The 24,336-nt window shown below is 38.6% G+C and overlaps 1 protein-coding gene across 1 annotated transcript in view; it reads right to left on the bottom strand.

Annotated features, from left to right (window-relative positions):
- The window catches only part of SUGCT (succinyl-CoA:glutarate-CoA transferase), a 329,571-nt gene extending 305,466 nt beyond the window's left edge, over positions 1-24,105 (bottom strand). Inside the window, exons 1-6 of the mRNA XM_059818897.1 lie at positions 23,928-24,105; positions 20,561-20,612; positions 20,392-20,465; positions 17,719-17,804; positions 16,873-16,923; positions 10,948-11,068 (exon numbers count right to left, since the gene is read on the bottom strand). Coding sequence (XP_059674880.1) covers positions 10,948-11,068; positions 16,873-16,923; positions 17,719-17,804; positions 20,392-20,465; positions 20,561-20,612; positions 23,928-24,105 — 562 coding nt within the window. The remainder of the gene's footprint in view (positions 1-10,947; positions 11,069-16,872; positions 16,924-17,718; positions 17,805-20,391; positions 20,466-20,560; positions 20,613-23,927) is intronic.
- Between the last annotated feature and the right edge of the window lie 231 nt (positions 24,106-24,336).

Raw genomic sequence — 24,336 nt, 5'->3', positions numbered from 1 at the left:
GGACCCTCAAGAGCTGCATGGAGCTCTCAGACCATTAAAGCGCAGCTTCTACACCAGGACTTCATCACATGACTGCCCATGGGGCTGTGTTGACACAGACTGTTGGGAATGCTTTAAATCCCTGGCTTCGGGAAGAAAAGCTGAGCAGAGTTGCTGAGGCCAGCCCTCCACGACTCTTCTGAGAGTTAGCCACTCCCCCAGAAACCATTTTAAAGGAGAGTATCAGGCTGTAAAGAAAGTGATGTCTTCTACCTGTAAATCAGCTCCAGATTCCTCCTGCCCCTCACCTGTAAAATCCACAACAAACGCCCTGTAGCTCATGATCACATGAGGATTTTGGGCTCATACACATTCTATTCCATCACCTTTTCTGAGAAAAAAAAAAATCCAGCAACATCAGTTCTGAGGTATTGCCTTCCACATCAATCATGAAATACCAATAGTTATTCTTTATATAACGAGAGCTAAGATATCAGGGAGTTTCTGATCACAAGTGAACCAATTTTTTTATTATTTCTTGTACATCTCATTTCCCTAGCTTGTCTATGAAAGCATGCGCCAGGGGAGGTTCAGATTGGATATTAGGAAAAATGTCTTTACTGACAGAGTGGTGAGACACTGGAATAAACTGCCCAGGGAAGTGGTGGAGTCACCATCCCTGGAGGTGTTCAAGGAACGTGTGGATGAGGCATTGTGGGACATGGTTTAATGGGCATAGTGGTGCTTGCAGGTTGATGGTTGGACTCGATGATCTTACAGGTCTTTTCCAACCTTAGGGATTCTGTGATTCTGTGATTACTCAAAAGTGTCAAAAACTTTACTACAGTCAAAATATATAGTACAAGGTTTATTACAGTGTTATAGAGGGGTAATTATATTATCCCAATAACGATTTGTTCTCCACAAATCCACAGTCTGCTACTCAACTCCTCAAAAACTGTTCTCAGACTATTTTATCTCTAGACCCTGATTACTAACTTCTCGTAACTGCCCACTCACAGACAACTTCAAGCTATCAAAACAACAACAGATCAAGTCTTTAATCCATCTGTCTTCCAACTGCATAATGCAAAAACTAACAGATTGGAGAGGTTTTATATTCTTTTCCATTGCTGGAAGGCTATATTTTTATCAAATAAAGCTCAGGTAGAGCTTGATTTCTTCGTATTTCTTCCCCTCCAAATGCTTTATTCAATCACTCTCAGCACTTAAGTTCATACCTCAGGGCTTGCAAACCTGGAATTTTTATGTTTATTTAAGAGAGGCATAATGTTCACAGTTTTCCAGACCTGCCTCCTTGTTCTTAAACCACATTAAGAACTACTGGAAGCATGACACCCAGTTTGTTCTGACAATGCCTTTTTTGACATATCAGTCTCTGACAGTGCAGTATCTTCTATTATTAGAAAACAATACATCTGTTGAAAATTCCTCTATGAACATCTTTTAGTGAGGACTGGTACCAAGACACCAATCCTCTTTTTTTGCAGTTTCCAGCTTCCTTAATTACCTCATTCACCAAATTGTTCCTGCTTTTAATATATTTAAAAGACTGTTGTAACTCTAAGTTCTCAGTTAATTCTCCTAATTTCCATTTCATTCTGCACATCATGCTGCTTCCATTGTCTGTTTGGCCTATTTGGCTCAAACCAGCCTATGCATTTTGCTATACAGGCTTTTTTTGCCTTCTGGTTTTTTGTTTCCCCCTCCAATTTGTTGTGCCTATTTTAGGGTCATTTTGCCTTTTTGTAATTACAAAAAAAAAAAAATCTTTCTTTAGTAATTTTGGGTCACAAATTTTAATAACTTTTGAACAGATGAATGATCAAGACCATTTCTATAGTTGCTATTTAGTGACAACTGCAATCATTTCTTGAGCCAGCTTCTGAATACAACTTAGTTTCCTACTTGTATGCGATCAATAAATAATTTACAGCATCAAGAAATTATTTTGCCAAATGATATCACATTCTGAATCACACACCTTTTTAAGTAGGAGCTATCATTTTGTTAGCAGGTAATCTATCAATTTGTACCAGGTAATTATATCCAGACTATAACCATCTAGAAACCACAAGAACATCAATTGTCAGGCGAAGGAGTGGGCACGAAGACACAGACACTCCAAGTTATCTATAATTTTACAGGCCAGAATCATTTGGTAAGAGGGAGTCTACGAACTGTACGTAATCCAAGGCAATTCCACATCTTACCACAGTTAGTTCACAAATTAGAGGATTTGAAGAACACTTTGGCTAGCCTTTGCCCAGCAAAACACACTGCGGTTGGCTTTTCTTTCCTGTTGTGAAAATACTAGAGGCAAAGTAGGAGATGCATTAAAATTATAACATTACATCTTCTCATGAGAAGCCGCTACAAATTATCAGTACAAACCAAAATGTACTGGGAAGTACCAAATACTGGTTCTTTTGAGTTATTATTAACTTTTATGTAGATGGGTGGAGTGAAGAACTATTTTCCTTCTCATAGATTCATCATAATCACACAAGAGACACACAAGATTTACTTACTATTTTTGAAGAAAACTGTTCATTTATGAATCTTAAAGACTTCCTGTATATTTAATAAAAGCTACATATACAACAATTCCACATTCAGACCCATATGAAACTCAGGTAACACACAGCACTTCTGCCATAAAACTTTTGCCATTCTTTCCACCTAATTTTTGCCTTTTTACAACAAAATTTGTTGGCAAACAGTAAACAGTTTAGTACAGTCAAAGTATTTGTAAATTCAGAATTAAGACTAAGTTCTTTGGGGTAGAGACTGCAAATCCCCAAGAAATCTAACCTATTACAGTAACACAAAGTTAATTAAAAAACCAAACCTAAAAATCTTAGCTTTGTAGTTTATTTTGGTTGAACTAAGAATATTTCTAAGATTTTCTATGATTATGCATGAAAGAAATTGAATACATAATGATAAGTACACCAAAAAGTCTTTACAGGAGTAAAATTTCTTTAAAAGGCAGAAAACTAAGCATCACATCCATATTTTAAGAAATGAAATGACAGAAAATAAAATATTGAAAGAAGATTTTTGTAACACCACGACCAATATACCAAGCAACCTGCATATGATACAAAGTTTTAGTTCCTAGAAAAGAAGAAGAAAGGGAGGAGACAAAAAGAAAAAAGCTTGAGGAACACTATCTTCGGCAAAACCTGTACACAAGAGAAGAGTAAGCAGAATTCACTCAAATTAGCAGAACAAGGGGATGGGGTAGAGAATGAGAAGAGTAGCTTTCATCATTCTAATACAAACTACAAAATTCTTTCAAAACATACTGCCTTCAGAGACTTTAAGAAAAAGAAAAAAGTGCTTTGATTGGAAAACAATGTTGTCCTTTTAGACAGTGCCCCCTCCTGTTCAGAAATAAACTGTGACTGTCTTAGTTGAAGCGCTACACAGACCATACCGATAGCAACAAATGGTCACTCCCTTGTGACCTGTACATGATTGACTTTAAACAGCCAATTTTCAAAACCTTAAACCAATCTCAACTACAGAACTGTCAAAATATATTATAGTTAAACTAGTCCTAAGATTATTCTCATCAGCAAAGCCAACTTGTGAGTGAGAACAGACAATTTGGAGCTCGAAAGCACTCAAAGCAGTGGGAACATTGGGAAATGTCCCAGAAATCCTCGCAACCCTGCAACAGTCACTGCAGGGCTGGATACATTCAATCAGAGCTGTTTGGATACGAAACTCAGTTTGCTAATCACGACTTCCAAAATGCCATAAAAGAGACAGCATCTGGCTTACCTATGTCTAAACTCTTCACCTACATATGACCCTGGACTTTCTGAAAAATTACACTGTATTTCATTTTACTATCAATAACAATTTGCAGCAGTCCAAAATTTAGAAAGAGGTAATTCTATAGAAACGTTATTCCTGTATTTAAGAAAAATTGCTCACTTCTGGATAAGTTATAAAGTAGCCTATCTTCTGACTTCTAAGGAGCACGTCTGCCAGACTTTACATTCTGCTACAATAGGTGCCTATTCAATTGAACCAGTCACCTCCACATTATGTTCCATTAACAAAAAGCATTTTATCTAATAGAGTCCAATCTTGATCTTTAAGCTGTATAAGAACGAGAATTTTGAATGTTTTCAGAATTTCCCACAGAATGTTTTTGCAGTTCTTAAGCACAAAACCAGGGAGGGAAGCAGGTTTGTTTTGCTACATTAGACAAAACAACTTAGAGCTGTTTGCTTAAAACCCCAGGAATTTCTGTTCTTTAGAGTGAAGACTTGAAAGAATGGGAGACCTTCTGTCATGGCTATGTGTTTTTATTAATGCTGTTTTTTATTTCCACCAGAAAGTCCACAAATCCAGCTTTAAGGTATTGTGGGAGCTGGGAAATACATGCTCTCAATGAAATACTTGTTAGTGCTTCAAGGCTAAAATCTCCAAAGATTCAGTCCATGAAGTGCATGCTCCATCGTATCACACATTTCAGCAGTTTGTTCTGAAAAACGTATGTATGCTCTCCCCACAGACCAACTGAGCATGCTCTAGCCCAGGTTTTTTTTTTTTATTTACTGCTCACACTTATTGTGCATGAAGATAGCACACAAAAACCAAGCACAGAAAGAGGGTATCCCCTCTGCTCAATTCCTACTAGCACTGCAATGTAGAAAATGAGAAACAGAAAAAAAACAGAATGAAGGTTCTGAAGGACTGGAGAACACGATTAGCTGGAAAAGGAAGTTGGTAGGAAAATGTGAGTCTGAATCATGGCTAGGAAAGGGCAGGGGGAGGGTACAGACTGAGAAGGAAGGGAAATAGGTCTGACCAAAAGACCAAGAAGAGGGCACAAAGGCATCATGTAGGTGGAAGACTGAGAAGATCAAAAATACTAGTCTGTAGGCCACCAGAAGTGAGGAGAAAGGAAGTCTAGGAGGAACCATACAGTACTAGAATTGGGATTGATTAGACTAGATTTTCATGGTGATGCTGCAACTTAAAGCAAGGAGACCAAGGAAATAATAAATGAAGAGTAAGCTGATGACATCTCTGTGACATTTTACGTACCATCCGGAAGGAGAAATAAGTTTAATGGAATACCTACGGGTGTTGTTACATTACAGATGGCACATATGAGCCATTCATGACCACATGACCAATGCGATATACTCCAAAGACAGACAAGCCCCACCTGGCTCAACATCAAGCAGTATGAAATAGAAATTCCTATGTAACAGGTCACAAGAACAGTATCACAAAGAATGCACTCATTCAGCATCTGAACCACTTCAAGGATCTGGCATATGACATAATCCGTAACCAGGTAATGGCTACTGTCACTGTAACCACAAATGCAAAATGCAGCCAGTAGGTGCTGAACCAGCCAGCGACTGGGATAAAAATGTTCTAGAAGGTGAGCCCTAACAAGAAAAGGCTATCAGTTAGTGCCGACTACGACTTAGCGACTCTGAGGTCTGAAGACAAATGCAAGACCCATATTTTCACGCAAATCTTGTCACAAATAACAGTCTTTAAAATGTGAAAGCACCACTCCTTCAAAGTGTAACCACCATGGTTACAATGATAAGAATGACAACTATTTGAGCACGCTCTCTCTGGAGTAGTACGAAGGAAGGATACAGTGCAGTCTAGAGTCAGAAAATTACTTCCCATATTTTTGGATAGTCCCTAAAATTGAAAAAAGCTTTAATATCCAATTTGATTTATTTATACTTGCATTCAATAACTGAATGAGACAAAAACCCCAAGAAACTTAAAGACATCTTGATCACAGCTGCTATACAATTGTGATGATTCCTTCAAATCACTCATTTATTGATTGCATTCCATACCTATGAAGTTTAAACTTGAAAGGTAATAATATGCTTCCAAAAATAAGAAACCAAAACATTCCAGAAGATATCCAGTCTCATTAATGAGTTAACTAAATGGGTAAGGGAAGTAGTGTCCATTAATTATTTGTAGCTATAATGTCTTCAGCATGTATACTGGCTAACAAGAAAAAAAAACAAGAAAAACAAAAATTAAAGTTGGAAAAACACTCTGATTCTGACATACTGGACATGTTATTTCTTAGTTACTTATTATCAAATGTTATGCCAAGATGTCTGCCTCTACATATTCTCACATCTAAAATGTAATTACAGTTCACGATAGTCATTAACAATGACCAACGTAATTTTGTCTGTTAACAATAGTTATGATAGATAAAATACACCCTTGAAAAAGCGTATTCAAAACTGGCTGAGTTAAACAGCGTAAACCATTCCAATCCTCTGTTCAAAGGCGTCAGAACATAATTCACGTTATATTGCATATCTGTTATCCTTCACAGGACTGCAAACCAGAAAGGGCTTGAGAACAAACATATTTCTATTATCTCTTGTACAGCCTGGGAGATGCCAAATGATGGATGAAATCCCACTGTTTAGATGTAAAAGGGGTTGCTGTAACCAAGATAATTTGTCTCAACAATTTTCAAGGTTTGGGAAGACAACCAGTCCATTTAATTCAACACTTTAGGCCAGCATATCTCTTATATCTGACAAACAATACTTATCTTTGGATCTTCCTTAACTCATATTTTCCATATCCCTAGCTAGGTATTTTATATACACATAACTTTCTGTGTCATTACCAAAAAAACCTTAGATTGTGTTCTCAGTCTCTTTCTATCTGAAATATTACATCTGAGCTCTCAGAAAGCTACTAGATTCAGCGTGTCTCAGATCATTCCCCTTCAATACCAATCCTTATCCTCTTACACTGTCACAAGCACAGCTCCAGTCTCGAGTCGGGGCAGCTGAGCACTCCTTGACAGCCTTCCAGAATGCAGTTAACTGCTTTCTGCACCAATCTCTCACAAAACCAGCCATCCAACTCAGATGCCTCAACTTACATAAACCTGTTTTTTGGGTCAAACATTGCAATGCCCAGCATTAGAACATTCAAGACACTGCTTACAGACAAATTTTTGTGCCCAGAGTCCCACTATTTTTATTTAATAAGCCTCCACATTCAAGAACACAGAAGAAAAAGTAAAGCACTTGAACACCATGAATAGCAAGCAACACGTGTGAGAGGTGCCTTGCAAAAGCAAAGGATTGCCAGTTAGATCCACTGTTTGCTTCAGAAAAGGGAAGTGAATTAATTCCTATGTTTACATGAACAGCTTGACATGTTCAGTTACTTTTTTGTGTCTGTGTTTTCACTAGCAAATTTATAACAGGTCTTAATAACAACACAGGATCAGACCAAAAGTTCACCTTGCTCAGATATACTGCTACAGGTGATTTACAAATACTAATTTACCAATTTGTTCTAAAAGCCTTTTATATTGGATATTCAGATTAACAAAGTCTCTCAAATTAATCCCTTGCAGAAAATGGCTCAAGTATGGAAACTCCCTAACCTTCCCCATAATAAACAGTAGTGTACATAACTTAGTTGCCATAAGGATGTTTTAATGCTTTTATCAACCTCCTTTGCTGTTTGTCTAGCCTTCTTTATGACGGAAAAAGAAATAAAAAGTTCTCTTAGTCTCTTTCCATAGGCATTCATGTTTTAACCTGAGCTGCTAGTCTAAGCAATTTTTATCAGCAAGTAATTTAATAACTTGAGCTCCTTATCATTGATTTTTTTTTTTTTTTAAACACACCTAAACATTACTACATCAAACCTCTTCTAGTCTCTTCCCATCCCCTCTCAGGGAAAAAAAAAAGAAAAAAGTATATTTGAATGTAGTAGAGTCAACCACAGCACAAAACGGTTTTGAATTGTAGTATCTATAATCAGGCTCGAGAGCTTTTAGAAATCAATCTGGATTCTTTCTTCTTAAATCAGTTTTCTGCCTGATTGTGCTAAAAAACCTTACTGCCTAAGCATCACCATCATGCCCTCTCTGTGACACGTACATTTGGTCCTAGTCTGGCTGCTTCTTTTAACATGCTTAGATTGAGGGTTCGCTATTTCCTACCTCAACTTCATTGTTTTCTGATCTGTTGGTTTGGGTTTTTTTAAGGGTACTAGAGATTTTATGTCTTTATTCGTAGAAGATGCATTGTCCTTAAATAGATGCTTCTTGTCACCTGTTAGATGTTCAAGACTTAACCAACCATAATTTAAGATCTCAAGTTGCTTTATGGGTGCCTAACAAACATCATTTAGCTTTTACCTCCCAAACACCTTCAACCTCAACAGATCATAGTGCATGAATGAAAAAAGACTCTTTAGTTACATATTTATGTATTTTTTAATGTTTGTGTATTTTCCATTATATGTAACATAACTGTAACCTTTGTATTACACATAGAGCTTTAAACAGCAAAATTGTATGATCTTTGTCCAACTTGTTTTGACAGTAAGATCACAGAATCACTACGGTTGGAAAAGACCTGTAAGATCATCAAAGTCCAACCATCACCCCAACCCCACCATGCCCACTAAACCACGTCCCACAATGCCACGTCCACACATTCCTTGAACACCTCCAGGGATGGGGACTCCACCACCTCCCTGGGCAGCCTGTTCCAGTGCTTCACCACTCTCTCAGTGAAGACATTTTTCCTAATATCCAGCCTGAACCTCCCCTGGTGCAACTTGAGGCCATTTCCTCTTGTCCTGTCACTTGTCACTTGGGAGAAGAGACCAACACCCACCTCTCTGCAACTGCCTTTCAGGTAGAGAGCAATAAGATCTCCCCTCAGCCTCCTCTTCTGATGAAAGTATGCAAGAGGCGGAAGCAGAGGCAAGTGACCTAGAAGGAGTATAGAGCTGCTATTTGATCATGCAAGTATATAGTTAGGAAAGCCGCGGCTGACCTGAAGTTGAATTTGGCAAAAGACATGAAGAACAACAAGAAAGGATTCTGCAAGCAAATCAGCAGCAGAAAGCAGACTAGAAAAGACATGGGCCTACTGCTGAATGGGGCAGGGAACATGGTGACAAAGGACATGGAGAAAGCAGAGGTTGTTTGATGCCTTCTTTGCCTCAGTATTTATGAGGAAAGACGGCCCTCTGGAGTCCTGAGACTAGAGGGAAAGTCTGCAGCAAGGAAGTCTTACCCTCAGTGGGGGAAGTTAGGGAGCACTTAAACAGGACATACAAAAGTACGCATGCTTGTAGCAAAGACTAACAGTATTTTCCCATGCATTAAGAAGAATGTCACCAGCAGGTTCCCCTCTTCTCAGCACTAGTGAGGCCACATCTGGAGTACTGTGTCCAGTTCCGGGCTCCCCAGTACAAGACAGATACGGACTTACTGGAGCAAGTCTAGCACAGAGCCACAAAGATAATTAAGAAACTGGAGCATCTGACACACAATGAGAGGGCAGGACAGGTGAGACTCTTCAGCCTAAACAAGAGAAAGCTCAAGGGGATCTTTGCAACACATATAAATACCCAGTGGGAAGGCATGAGCAAGAAGGAGCCAGAGCCTTCTCAGTAGTGCCCACTGACAGGACAAGAGGCAATGGGCAAATTTGCCTGAACAAGGCAAAGCACTTTTTTACTGTGAGGGTGGTCAGACACTGGAACAGGTTGTCCAGAGCAGCTTATGGAAATACTCAAAGCCCAGCTGGGCACAGCCCTGGGAAACCTGCTGTAGCTGGCCCTGCTTGGGCAGGGGGGTTGGACTAGGTGGTCTCAAGAGGTCCTTTCCACCTAAACAATTCAAGGATTATGTGAAATTAGATAGTATCTTTCCTTAGGCCCTCACTTCAAGTAACGTTTTTATCTGTTACCAGTAAAATCCAAAAGCACTCAAGTGCTGACATGTAGTGTGAATGGAAAAACAGCTTTACCAAATCAAAGGCCAAGCTACCTCACATAAATTGTAGTTTGGATATAGTTGTTTTATTCTTTTCATCAATTATGAGTACAGCAACTAAACAAAAAAATGCAAAAACAAACCACTTGACAAATTCCAGTTGTGAAATTACATGCACAAGCAAACGTAAAAACATTGTGGTAACTAGCCACTGACCAACCTAAAAATGTAGTTAAACAAAGAGATTCTCAGTAAGCCCTGAATATAATTGCCTTTCTGCTCGTCTCCTTCAGACATTTGCCACACAAACATGATAAATACATCACAACAGACTAAAACGCTATTGAGTTTCTATTAAATGACATCAATATCCAGTAACTAAAAAGCTAAGGCCATTTATTCTTCAGAAATTCAGAGGCATAACAGGTTTGTAACTAAGACTTTAAACCAGTCTAAAAACATTTGTAACTTGTGTGTTTTAATTTAATTGTATGTTAACAGCAGACTTTACATGCACAGGTCCTTTAATTTTGTGCCTAATCAAGATTTTGGGGGGATTATTGTTTTTTTTAAATAAGCAACTTTTCAGACTTAAAATTATTTTTACATGTATGCAGTTCCTGATATTCATATGTCTACTTTCTTTTCATTCTTCCCAGCATTTATAAAGTACCTACAACTCTTCTACCATTTCAGTTACCAGGCAATAGACTGTAGAAAAGTAATGTAACACTTCCATGAATATATAACTGCATAATTCTGAAGAGATGCTTCAGGGCAGTAAAGAATACTGAGATTACCACATTGGAAACCTGCAATATGTGAACTGGTACAGTAAAACTGTTAAAAAAAAAAAGAGTTATCAACCAGTTCAAAGCAAAATGCAAGAAGACCAGCCAATCCTGGCTCCTTTGAAGTCAACAGGAGCATGCCAGGCAGGGCTGGTAACTCCACTGTTGAACAATCTGTAGGCTGTTGGTATGATTGCTGCCTCCTAATTTTTCTATAACTGTTTTTGAATTGAACAGTCAAACACACTCTTTCAATTTATCTTAACTGCCATCAAAATAATATACTTCTATATAATCACATGACTTTTATAACAAGTTGACTGGAATAAAGGAAATAATGAACACAAGTAATTGAAATTAAAATACCTGTTATTGAACAGTACACTATATGAGGAGCAATCTTTTTAATGTCTTCATAACCTAGACCCATTTCAGCCAGTTTCCCAGGAACGTAGTTTTCCACAAAAACATCAGACACTGCTGCAAGCTTTAGAAAAGAAAAGGACGAGTAAGATTTGTTAATGAGCTTCCAAAAGTTCAATAAATTCTTCATGTAACTTAAATTAAAAGTCTCACTGATCAAAAAGGCTCTAGTCTTTGTGACAGAAGACGACTTACAAACCTAGAGAGCTATTTTTTTGGCCTGTTAGACCATGCATCTCTGCAAACTACATATTAGACATGCTGCATACCCAGAAAGATGACTGTCAAAATCCTAAAGGGATTAGACAAAACTATAATATAATTATATTATCAGTATCACATCAATTTCCCAAGACTTGACAATAGTTTACAGAACAATCATCACCTTTATACCTGCACTTAGCTTGAGAAAAATGGGGGAGAAAGAAGGCATCTTTATCCTTCATGCTTTCTCTACCTTAGAAATAATTTTATAAGTTGTTTTTCATTTTAAAATCATTGATTACAACTACTGTAACAGAGGCCATATATCTCACTTCCTGTGTGTAGAAGCAGAATAGGGAGCCCAAGGATTTTATTGGGTTAAAATGAACATCTTAAAGTCACCTCAATTAGAATAGAGCTGTCAAGCTCTGCAGTGGGACTTTCTGCATCACATCTAAATGAATGACCTAGTCCAAAAAACTACTGAAGATTAACATATAACCTTGATGGGCTTTAAATTACATCTTTTTTTTCCCCTTATAAAAGTTATAAATAGATATATATATACACACACACACACGTACGATTCAATAGGACCAATGCTAATCAAGAACTCCTGAAGCAAGAAAACTGCATGTTAAAAGAATGTATGCCTTCGGGGAGTTACAGAGTTTTTTTGCTTAGGGTTTGGGGTTTTTTCCACCCCCCGGGAATTTAAGAAACTATTCCCTGACAGGTACACATGTTTGTGCATACATTTTTAAGCATAATCTAAAACATTTCATTTCTTAATGTTATTTGCAGCTTATCAGAGTCACATTCTATGAAACTACCATGTAGCTGTCTGATTAATAGATCCAGTATATTAGACCAGCTTCTATAAACTAGTGACATCATAACAACAATCACAAGCATTTTTGTTCTAGCACATAGGCTGCTCAGCTGAACTGAAGGCCAAAGAAGCTGCCAAGCCAGCAAGTATTTAACAGGAAAGACAGAAACTGAGTCTTATTCAGAAAAGGCAGCACACAACTTATGAATGGTTTAACTGGGTACATGGAAGAGACATTAATAACATTTACAGAAATGAAGTTCAGCATATGTGAAGGTGCAATTTTAAAATATGTTAAGTATTTTTGAAGTGGCTGTGTCAAGAACCTGTAGGACTATAGTAAAATGAGAAACAGTCTCCAAATTCTTAATAAGCATTGTTGGGTTTCAAGGTGGACAGCGGGCTGGTTTGTTAATTCATGATTCCATAGAAGTGAACAGAACATAACTTCATGGAAATTATTAAAAAATAGGCATTTGTCACAGAAGGTTCTCCAGAAGATCCAGGTGTCCACAGAGCTAAAGCATTTGCTAGTAAGAACTGAAGTAGCTCAGACAGATCTACAGCTGTCCCAATCCTCTGTGCAGGACAGCAGATAAAGCCACCAAAGTGAAGTAGGGGGAACACAATAGGGGCAAGCTATTTGTTCTTCAATAGTATGCCTTTATGAAAAATAAAGTTAAGGAGTTTTTATTTTCTCTTTAAATCCTTCACAGTTCATACATAAATAGTTTTCAAACTGGTAATACTAGAGCCTTAGCTTAATTCATTCAAGGGACTAAATCAGTTACAATTTGCGTATTGCTTTCACTGGGGTTTTATAATCTATCCAATTTACAGTGATTGTATGGGCTAAAGTGGTTTGAGAGTTGTTGTCCATCTCATACTAAAGAACTATCATCTCCTACAAGCCACTGAGGAAGAAAGCGTGACATAGAGTACTATAACATAAAAAGCACCATAACTCTGGACTGGGCAATGTAAGTGGGATGACAACAGTGCTGAATGAGGATACAAATGCTTGGGCCCAGTTTAGCAGCGTATATATTCTCAGAGAAATGAACATGAATTTTCAAGACAACCTACAAATGCTTTGTCTGCTCTGTCACTGAAGTTTTCATGACACTTGGAAACAGTCTTTAATGCATAAAGGCAGCGGTCTGTGTATAGTACTTTTTTGGATGCTCACTGAACCAAGCATAGGTACCCAGAGTTCTGCCATTGTGGAGAACTGGATTCAGAATCTGATCCAAACAAACTCTATGTTCTTAAAACTCAAAGGGATTTTCAGTCTCAATAGGGTTTTAAGTCCACTGTCAACTGAAATTTCACACTTCATGTCATACAAGTCCTCTGAACATATCACTTGTGTTTTAATCTCTACTAACAAAGTAATATAACACAGACCTGAGCTGGAATACTATGTATTCCAAATAGTACATTATGCATGCCAAAGTAGTCATTAAATTGAATAAAAATAACATATAATGATGCTACTAACTTGATAAAGCAAACTATTTGTACCTTTTGAAAGTTTCATTTGGAGTTTGTTTGTTTTTTATAAAAACTCCACACAGAGGAGACTGTGTATACTCACACATATATATATACACACACGTATGTGTATATGTGTGTGTGTGAAAAGTTTGCTTTATCAAGTGAGAGAGCACGCATAAGACATACTGACCTATCAGCTAAAGGTAATGGAAGGAGTACCATCAGCTCCCAGCCAACTGAATTTTCCCAAGTTCTTCAAGAATAAATAGAAAAGTTAATTAAGGCTAAATACTCATGAGAAAGGTATCCTCAAGGTTCTTAAGACAAGCTTCTGACAATAACTGCTGAATAATGCTCTAAAGAGATGCTGACCCATATTACAACAAAAGGCTGTCAGAGCACAGGACTGGTGCACATACCATCACTGAAGAGAAAAAAATAATTTTCATTCAGGAAGACATTAAAATATTTGGAAGGCAGTTAACAGTGAGCCAAAAGCATTAGGAAGGAAGACAGGGCTACAAGTGACATAGAATAAAGAAACATAAAAAAGATGACCAAAGAATAATTCTGTGGGAATCATGTAATTATGAAAGAGCAGACCCTTGGACAAGTATTTAGTACTGCTGTACCAAAGGAAGAAAAGCAGCCAGGACTCCAAGTAACAGATTTCTTCAGCTCACTTGATACTACTGACTGAATTATCAAGGCCGTGCTTTTGTCATATATCTGAAGACTCTCTACTCCTTTGTTTTTAACATGATTCTAGATCTTGAGATTTACCCTCTTCTACCTATATGGAATTTATGATGGGGGCAAAACAAGATTTATTCTAACCACACTACCTTTCTTAATAAAAAAATTATAACCTTATCACTTTTCTTTGTAGGACTTAGGCTCAGGACACAATTCATATTCATGTATGAGTAACCAGTGTCACAGACTTGAATTTCTTCTTGCCATCAATTACGTTACAGATATGAACACTACTTTCCATAGTAACAAATACATTGCAGAACAATGTTCAATTCTATACACATCTGTCCTGGTGTTACCAGGAGACAATTGACAACAAAAAGCCTGTTATAGATAACTTTCCTTTACATATTCTTTTTGACAAAACTCCAAACAGAAGAAGTTATATTCTGGTTCCATTTGAGATACAATAATGGAATGTCAAGACCTCTGCACCAAATACTTCCAAAAACTATCACTCTAAACCAAGCAGAATGATGAACAACTCCACAAGTAGAGTCACATTTCAATAATGCCTCATCACTTCAGTCCACAATGTTGCTATATCACAAATAGGGATGCCATTGATTTAAGGAACAGAAAGTTGTAGTGGTTATGAAAGCAACTTTAGTAAAGGATAGAAACTGTAAGAAATTACTTGGCAACAAGACTGTCTGTCCTTATTTTTAGGTCAGTTCTGCAAATCTTGCAGTTGCTTTCTAGTTTTTCCATTAGGTAGGTTTCTCATCACAGATTTATCTTCACAAGGAAAAGAACTTTGCCACAGAAGGTCTCTTCATTTCCACAGCTAGTGTGGTAAATATTTAACAGAGTTAGTTCTCCCACTGGAAATTCCATAATATCACATCTTAGGAAATAACTCTCATCCATGCTTGATTATTTCAGTGACATCAAGCTAAAGGAAAAAATAATATTGCTGCTGGCAGGAACCATTTGTCTGTAGCTCTAAGTACTCTTACTGCCAGCTATCCTGTCTTCAACATCATGATAGCTCTATATTACAGTGGTACAAGAGATCTTACTAGCAGGAAAAGGGTGGGAAGCCCAGCACTGAGCTGACTGAGAAGATGCTGCTCTTGCATGACAAATGAGGGAGAAGAAAGTTGTTGCTTTGATTTAAAAATTGTGGGATTTGAACTCAACCAGGCACCTGAGCCTCAAGCACAAAGATTATACTGCAAATTCTTAAGTCACCAGCCATTCAACTCCACAGACCATAAAAAGGTTCTCCATATTGCAGGTAGAAAGTTATACATTTAAAAGCAGAATCAAGCAGTAATCTTCCTGCAGAAATGTCAAGATGAGAAAAGGGGCACTTCATCCTGACTCATAGGCCTAGCTGCCTTCAACTCTTCAAACAGGTCCAGCCCACACACGAGGAATCAGTAGATATTTTGCATAAAGTAGTTTTCCTTTCATCATTTTTAAAGGTCAAATAACAAGTTAGTCTTCTTATGTGAGAGGAACAATTTTTACAGCCCTTATTTAGAATGTGACTAGTTTATCCAAAAACATGTCTGTGTTATACCATACAAAATTATTCCAAATAACAGTGTCTGTTTCCAAAACCTTTAGAAGATAAGCATACAACTTCATAACAAATCAAAAATAAATGGTTCTGTTCTGCAAAGAGAAAAGGCACTGCAGAATCCTTAGCTTATAAACTCCAAAGATTTCCACATGAAGTGTCTTTTACATAGCTGACAGGGAAGAAAAAAGGTCAAAAGTATCAGACAACTTCATCTATTTCCATTTCATACAATATTCCCAACAAAAAATACTACCAGACAAATTCCACTTATTGCAGGACACGTACAGTCTCACTGTGAAAAAGTGATTGGAACAGATATTGAAACAAAGAGTAACAGAAGCCAGCTCACCCTCTTCGATGTGTTAGTACTGCAGAGCTAAAACACAGCACTAGCAAGTAGCAGGTCTTATGTTTCTCAATAAATAAAAAAAGGGATGACAAAGTACAAGTTTCACAGAATGTAAAATATGATGCTTTTACTAATTTTTCAATGGGAAAATGGATCACCCTTAAGACACCCTTACATTCTGAACTCAAATACTGAAAAAAGAAACAAATACTAAGTTTGACCTACAGGACAGTATTTTGCAGAATTTCACAGCAACTGAAGTCATGAATGCACTGTAACATTCAAAAACCTGCAAATACTGGAGCCCAGTATCCCCTCTTTGTAAACTGCTTGCTGGCTTCATCAGATCAGTCCAGCTTAAATCTTTCTAATAAAGTAGTACAGAAAGATCAAATACAACAGTAGTAAAAGGAAAGCACTAGGCTGTTAAGACTTTTTCCTCATAGTATTTCATTTGAAGCTTCTGATGACATTTTCATGTAAATTTAATATCTAAAATCACTAGAAATTACACTGAACATTAAGTCCGAAAGCACAGAGTACAGAGGCTATATACTGTAATTTAAGAAATTTATTACACACATACATATTTTTAATTATCAGATATCAAATTACTACTTGAAATGCAGAGTTTATTCTTTATTACTCAGGATCAAAACAATACAAAATAGGCACAGTTTGCATGCTATCAAAACCTACCTCTCTGATTAGCTTTGCTCCTTTTGAATCCTTCATGTTGATGGCTATACTCTGGAGATAAAAAAAATCCAACAGTAATTTATGTGAAAGCCCTTCTGGTGATGATCAGCCTCTTCTAAACATAACCAACAGTCAAGTTTCTCACACAGCTAAATCAAATAAGTAAATTTTAACACACACCCCACCTCCCCCTGCAAAAAAAAAAAAATCTGTTGATAAAGCAAGCTGAACTGTACCACCAATGGATCAGACAAGCACCAAAACAAGTCTGACAGATGTGCAGCTGCGAGCTGCACTGCAGTCTGTTCACTGTATGTTTGCTCAGCACCTACTACTGCAAGTATACATGGGGACACCAGAAACATTTGTTTCAATGGCAACAAGCCATTAAACAGCTCAGGCATGTCATGAAACTTCATCTTAATCCTGAATTTTCACAAGCTACCTTTAGCCAACTTAACTGTCATATGATGCCTGCTCTCCTCCAGCTCCAGCTGATGCAGGTCAGCTGAGCTGATGCACCTGAAAAAACTGATCCTTCAAATAAAATAACCCTTACTTTCAGCAGGGTTCATTTTCAGTTGATTTGCACCAGCAGCTGAGGACTGGTAGGACCACTCTTGCCTTTTGAATTTGCATCAGCTGACCACAGCACCACACCAGAGGTTTGCAGCCTTTTTTGTTCAAAAGAACTGTTTTTCTCCTGAAATGTATTCATCATAATTTAAGGCCAGTGTAATTATTGCTCCATTATATATGTTAAGAATCAAACAAAGGAGAAGTGTTATTTCTTCAGTGGTAATTACGGAAAACATAGGCTAACGTTCAATGCCACTCTCCATTTACCTTTTTATTTCTGTTGACACTGAGAAAATAAACACTTTCTGCTCCAGCAAAAGGTGGGCCCCAGGCTCTTGTGTCATCACCAGCTCCTGAAAGAAATACCATTACATTTTTGTAGTTGTCCAATATCACACTGCCAACAAATAAAAAGAAAAAAGTTCTCTTCCAAGATCATGTTTAAACCACCTAAGCTTCACCTAGCAGGCAGGACAAAAGTTAGTTTAATATATATATATTTTAGGATATTTATGTCAAAAAAGCACCTAAAAAGTGAAGTTGATTACACAAAGTCTACAGCCGTTTAAGATCAACCGTGGTAGAAGTTATACAAACATATCAATTACTCTTCAACATTTGTACTGTTTAGCATCTCAAAGAACTATTTTGGTTCAATTGGGAAGCCTGGGGGGAAAGAAATCTCTCTTCTGTATGTTACCACTTCAAGCCATTCAAAACAAAACATTTCAGTTATACTTTGTGTGTAGGACGCTAGTGTGGCTACTACCCTTTATGTAGTAATACTCCCATGAAAGTAGACATCCTCTCACATTCTAAAATGTTTGAAACTCAGAATTCTCAGGCTGCCCTTCTCCTTCAATCACAAAACAAAACTCAGAGCTGGAATGCAAATCTCTAAAACATTACTTTATATTTAATCACTAGGATTGCTCCATGCCTGCTATGTAGATGCTTGGAATAATACCACTGTCAGTCTCATCTGACAGTACAAAATTGATGCAGCTTCTGCCCCGTCACAAAAGTGAAAACGTTTGAAACAATGGTGAGTGATTAAGGATGACCCATAGGTTGATGTGACAAAACTTTTGTTAGACTTTCAATGTTTTGTTAAACATTCAGATATTCAGTATTTCCTATTTAAAATAAAATATAGAGTATGTAATATGTTTTAGTATCTCAAGTGTGTAATTACCTTCACTAGCTCTTTTCAAAACTAATAATACCAAAAGAGAGAAATTTAAAACATGGAAACTTAAAGAAGGAAAAAATACATGACATAATGTGCAGCTGCTATGGCATAATTACATGCCTCAAATACGTAATGATGCATAAAACTGGAAGCCAAATGCAGGGAATATTTCTAAAAAAGAACCAAATGCCATGCAATTTGTTATTTTTCTTGTATGGTCTTACGAACTAAAAAGTATAGCTATTTCCTAAGAATGAAGCATTTTTTACCATTACCCAATCCTCAACAACTCTTTGTATAAGAAGTGCATGTGCTGAGTGGAAAAAGAAAACCATTGTGTTAAGCTAAAATACCCGAAAATAAAATAAATTCTATTTATGAAGCTAATTATCGAGAGTCCAATCAGACTCAGAAGGAGCTACACAAGTTTCTCCATCTGACAACACACACTTGAAGCTGGTTAACCTCAGACACTTTCAGCACTAGCTTGAAGATTTTCATGCAAGTTCAGAAATCTCCCTTTTCCAATGAACTCCCATCTCCACCTATACAGGAATATCAGATCCCGGACTTTAAAGATACAACTACCTCATGCAGAAAATAACTGTTGTTCACTTTGCAGAATTCCAAAGAAAGATTTCTCTAACAAGGTAATTGTTAATTAATTGTTAATTAACCTGAAACTACTGGAATATTAAAATTATTCTCAGGAGAAAGTTGATACAGTATGCTAAGTCACCTTACACTCTACCAGTCAAAATGCTTGCCATCCCCACTAGGTCTGTATAATATTACACAAAAGCAGTGCTAACAAACAACATATCTATTTTAAATGCTCATACTACCTTTTTCCCTTGTAATAATAAAAATTAAAATAGAAGGTAGTTTCTGTTTCCAAGATTAAAGTGCCTGTCATTTTACCAGTATTCTAATCCTGAGTAGTAAGATGTATTCCTAATTAAAATTATCTAAGACATTTTGGCTCAGAGGGAACTGAGCTGAAGAATCTGAATTCCCAAATGGGAAAAACACCTCTTCCATAATTTTTATGTAACTAATTGCTGGAAGGATTTGTATGTTTGTCAAATTTTGCATGTCAAACACCACACTTCAAACCCTGTTTTAACCCTCCCACCATGTTACAAAAAAAGCACCATATACATAAGCATTCACAGGCCCAATTTCAAATCTAAGCAAAGTCCAAACAATTCAAACAAAATCAATTTAGTTTTGAGTGATGGAATAAGGCACTTTAGTAAGTGATGACTCAGTATTGGTTTGTACATTAATATCTGAAAAAGTAACCCGACTTTACAACTTCAAACTTCTCACACTCTTTTCTTTTCTAAATATAGACATAGACTACTTCTGATCAAAACACACATGGAGCACAGTGTTAAACTTCAAGCAAACAGATCATACACATATAAGCAGACCTACTAACAACTAGCTCTCTACCACACCAGAAATAGTAGGAGGATGTAAAGTGTTCCCAAAACTTGAAAATTGCTGGCTCAAAAAAATATACAAGTAGCTACAAAATTAATTATTTCTTAGCACAATACCATACACACAGTGTCACCAAAAACACACCATCACCAAATAAACATAGTATTGTCTTTCTAAATATTTCCAAAAGTCTTCAATCTTGCATTCTCAGTCAAGTGTTACTTAAAGTACATAAACAACTACTTGTTAAACTACCCCACATTCATATTATACCTAAAATAGATAAATAAAACTCTTACCTGGTCTTTCCACTTTGATAACTTCAGCCCCTAGATCTCCCAAATTCATTGTGGCAAAGGGCCCTGCAAGCACTCTGTAATATTAAAAAAAAGATGGTGTTCTTAGTTTTTTCCTATCAGAATATTTGCATCTGGACAGACTGTTCCAAATTACAGACAAAACACAAACCTTGTTAAATCAAGGATTTTCACGCCATCCAATGGCTTTACATTACTAGCACCTGACAAGAAACAGAAAACAGTAACTTATACTTGAATTTTTTTTTTTGTAAGATATGTTTCTTATTGGTAGTCTGAAACACCATTTTTATGGCACTCTCCCATCATCCTCCCTCATCTCCCTCCCCAAATAAAGGATAATAAAGCTTTCTGCACAGTTAGGTTATTAGGATTATATTATATTAATAAAGCCTTTCAAAGTTGGAAAACCTTATGGTTAACATTGCAGAACCTAGTCTAAACACCTAGCAATTCTACAGTAAAGCTACTTTTTTGAGATATTTTTATATGTGCCCTCCACAAACACTCATACAGCTTTTAAAAAGACTACTCTGAAGAAAGATCCAATAAAAGCATAGCAGGCAACATCAGAATGACACAAACTAAAACTAATGGGTAGCAGACCTATGTGAAGCACAGTATCCTCACAAAGTGTTTTGACCTGTGTAGACCCATGCACTTGCATCACAGAAAAAAATAATATCTGCATTTCAAAAAAAAAAAAAAGAGGTTAGAAGACTGAAGACAACGTAGGAACCAAGGAAATACTTGTTTTCATTCATTTTACTGCTCTCAGTGAGAACACTTGCATCCCATTCTTTATCTTCAAGACATTTTCCTCATTTATTACCAATCACTCCAGAGGGATTTGCGTTGAACAGGTTTTAATACAATATGCAGACCAAGCAGCATGTTGAAAACGTGCTTATGTAGGAGTGGCCATGTATTTCGCACATTTCAAAGCCTTTAGGAAAACCCAGGCTGCCGCCTCTCTTCAATGCTCCACACCTTAGTGAAAGTTCCAGCTGTTGGAAAATACTTGCACTAGTACCAGGTAAACACCACAGATCCTCTCGTGTAACCTCAGTTTTATCAAGTTGGCTCTAGTTGAGCAAACACTTAAGCATATGCTTGTCTGCTAAGGAACTGAATGCACCATTTGCTTCACAATGGCATTACTCTGTGTTTACAGAAAATATGTAAACAACAGCTTTACTGAAGAGCACAGCTCCCTAAAAAATAAAACAAGTATAATTTTAGTTAAGAAAAAAGGTCCATCTTCCTCTATTCTTTCCACACCCTTTAAAGCTGTGCACTCTCTTACTCAATAGGTCACTTACTCTCCTCCTGAGCCAGCATTCAGCATTACTTACATTTCTCACAAATACACTACCAGAACAGCAGCAACTTTTCAGAGCCAACAGGTTCTCTACCTGTGGCTGAGGTGCAGGAATCCATAAAGATATTTCTCAAAGATGCCTATAAGGTGTTAAGATTAGCCTGTAAATATACATTCATGCAAGACTAAGACTGATGTATCCTTACTAATTATCGTATCACTCACATTATGGTAAAATCTAATACTCCACTCAGGGATTAGGACTCTTCTACAGTCAGAAGAGAACAGGGAAGTACAATTGTTGTTTCAGAGACAGACCAAACAATGTGATTTTTTTTTTTTAATGCCAATAAATAACACTGATGTCCACAGTGATGAAGAAATGCAAGAAAGAGGAGAGATCAAAAGCTTGCTTTTGAAAAATCTGAGAAAAAATAGACCTGTCAGTCTCCTCAAACTAGAAGCGCACAGATATTCACAAAAGAAAACTTACAGGCCCTAGATTTGCATTCCAGCAAGACACTAATTTGCTGAAGCAATTACAATAGAAAACCTTCTGACTATCAGAGAAACAGCAGTTCTGGTACACTGACCCTGAGTACCAGAGTGCTACCAACCCCTTACTGCAGGAACAAAAAGAAACAAAACCACACCACGAACAACCAGAAGAGATCAGAATTGATCAGTATTGACCAGAAGCATCTCCGGTTTGTTTTGTTTTTTTTTTTCCCCCTCTCCTCACTAGCTTCCTATCAGGCACATACCCGAAGTTAAACTTTTCCTGGAGAGTGTTTTTTGTTGGAATGCTGGCTCAGTAGTCTAAATTCTCTAAAATGCAAACTCACATTTTCCCTTGTATCTTTGCTTTTAATTATTCCACTAACCTGATGGTTGAAAGAAAAGTCCACTCTCCCAGCTATATATCCTATTTGTAAACTCTTTACTCCCATGATACTTGAATTTACTGTAAATTAGATAGTCATACCTAGATTTTATAAATAACTTTGATGAAGAATCAATAGATCCACTCACTCTCAATATGATTTAAACTCTTCAGTTAAGCCCAGCAGGTTATCCCAAGGTTGGTCTAACATAATTATAGGAGTAAGCAACCAACAGAGAGATCATTCTATACAACAGAAATTCATTTTCATGTCATATTCCCAAAAAAAAGCTTTCCTTGTAAGTGACAGAAGAGAGCACTGAGAGGTGATTAGTACATTCAGTGTTTTTGTAACAGCGCAAATTAACAATAAATAAATAGATTCTGTTCCAATTGCATCCAATTCCAGAGGACATCACTCCTTAAGTCCATTGTCTGTACTTTGATTGCACAATCAATGTTTTTTAATTTATACATGCAGCAAGTTATGATCAAGTCCATCACTACCGTGGATTAGTAGGCACACTCCAACCAATGACACACTTGGCATGTTTCTCTCGGGAAACTGCACTCCAAACTTCCTCTGATTCCAATGCAATTGTTAGTATTTTACTACGTTATTTAATAAACAGAGAAATCTGAAAGCCAGAGGAAAATCACTTTGTGGCAGCTTGGTTTTATTTTTCTTCACTAAAAACAACCAACCAACCGTATGAAGTTAGAGTTTTGCAACCTTTGAAAAATCAGGCTGGAACCGGACAGAGCAGGCACCTCTCCCGCCCAACACCCCCCGCCCCGAGCGCGGACCCGCTCCCTGCCACACGCGAACCGGAGCTACCGGCAGCGCGGCGCAGCCGCCGCGCAAAGTCCAGCTGCAGTTACACCCAGCGAAGCCCGGCGGCCCAGCACGGAGCAGAGCAGCGGAGCCAGGCTACACGAGCCGCGAGGCGAACCCCCTTCGCCACACACCGCCCCACGATCTCGCCCTGGCGCCCACAGGCCCCGCGGTGCCGGGGAAGGGGGACGGCAGGGCCGGTAGCGAGCTCAGCGCCTGGCTGCCGGCACGGTGCAGCCCCCTTCTCCGCCTCACGGGAGGCCACGGGGCCGGACCGCGGTGCTGCGAGGGGGCGGCGGCAGAAGCCGCCCTCAGGTGTTCAACGTCCCGCCCGCCCCCCCCCCCTCCAGCGAAACGGCTCCGGCCGCTCGCGCGCGTGTGGCACCGCCTCAGAGCCCCGGCGGGACTGAAGGGGCAGAGGGGCCCAACGAGGCGAGGGAGGGAAGGGGAGGCTGAGGAGGAGGGCGCGGCACGGCTACCTGCCGGGGGAGCGCCTCCGCTCCCCGCCCCGCCGCCGTTGCTAGGCGAGGCGGCGGCGGCGCTCAGGGCTCTGGGGCAGCGCGGCGAGGCGCTGCCGCCGGCAGCTGCGGGGCACGGGCTTCTCCACAGCCCGCCGCCGCCACGGCAGCTCCTTCTTCCCAGCGCGACGCGCAGCATCTCCGCGCGCCGTCGCCCGCCGCTCGAAGCAACGCCGAGCGCCGCGAAAAGGTGCGCGTTTCACCGCACGGCGCAAGCGCCCCTCCCCACCACCCCTCTCCTCCTCCGGCACCCGGGTGGAGCGTCAAATTGTTCCCGGGTCGGGGCGGCGCGCAGGCGCGGGGCGTGGCCTTCCCGCCGGCGCCGCCCCCAGCTTTTCCCGCCGTGCGCTGTGGGGCTGCTGTCAGTTGT

This window comes from Gavia stellata, chromosome 6 (assembly GCF_030936135.1).
Source record: "Gavia stellata isolate bGavSte3 chromosome 6, bGavSte3.hap2, whole genome shotgun sequence".
NCBI classification, from domain to species: domain Eukaryota; kingdom Metazoa; phylum Chordata; class Aves; order Gaviiformes; family Gaviidae; genus Gavia; species Gavia stellata.
Note: the sequence above shows the minus strand (reverse complement) of the source record. Positions and strands in the feature narration are given on the sequence as shown.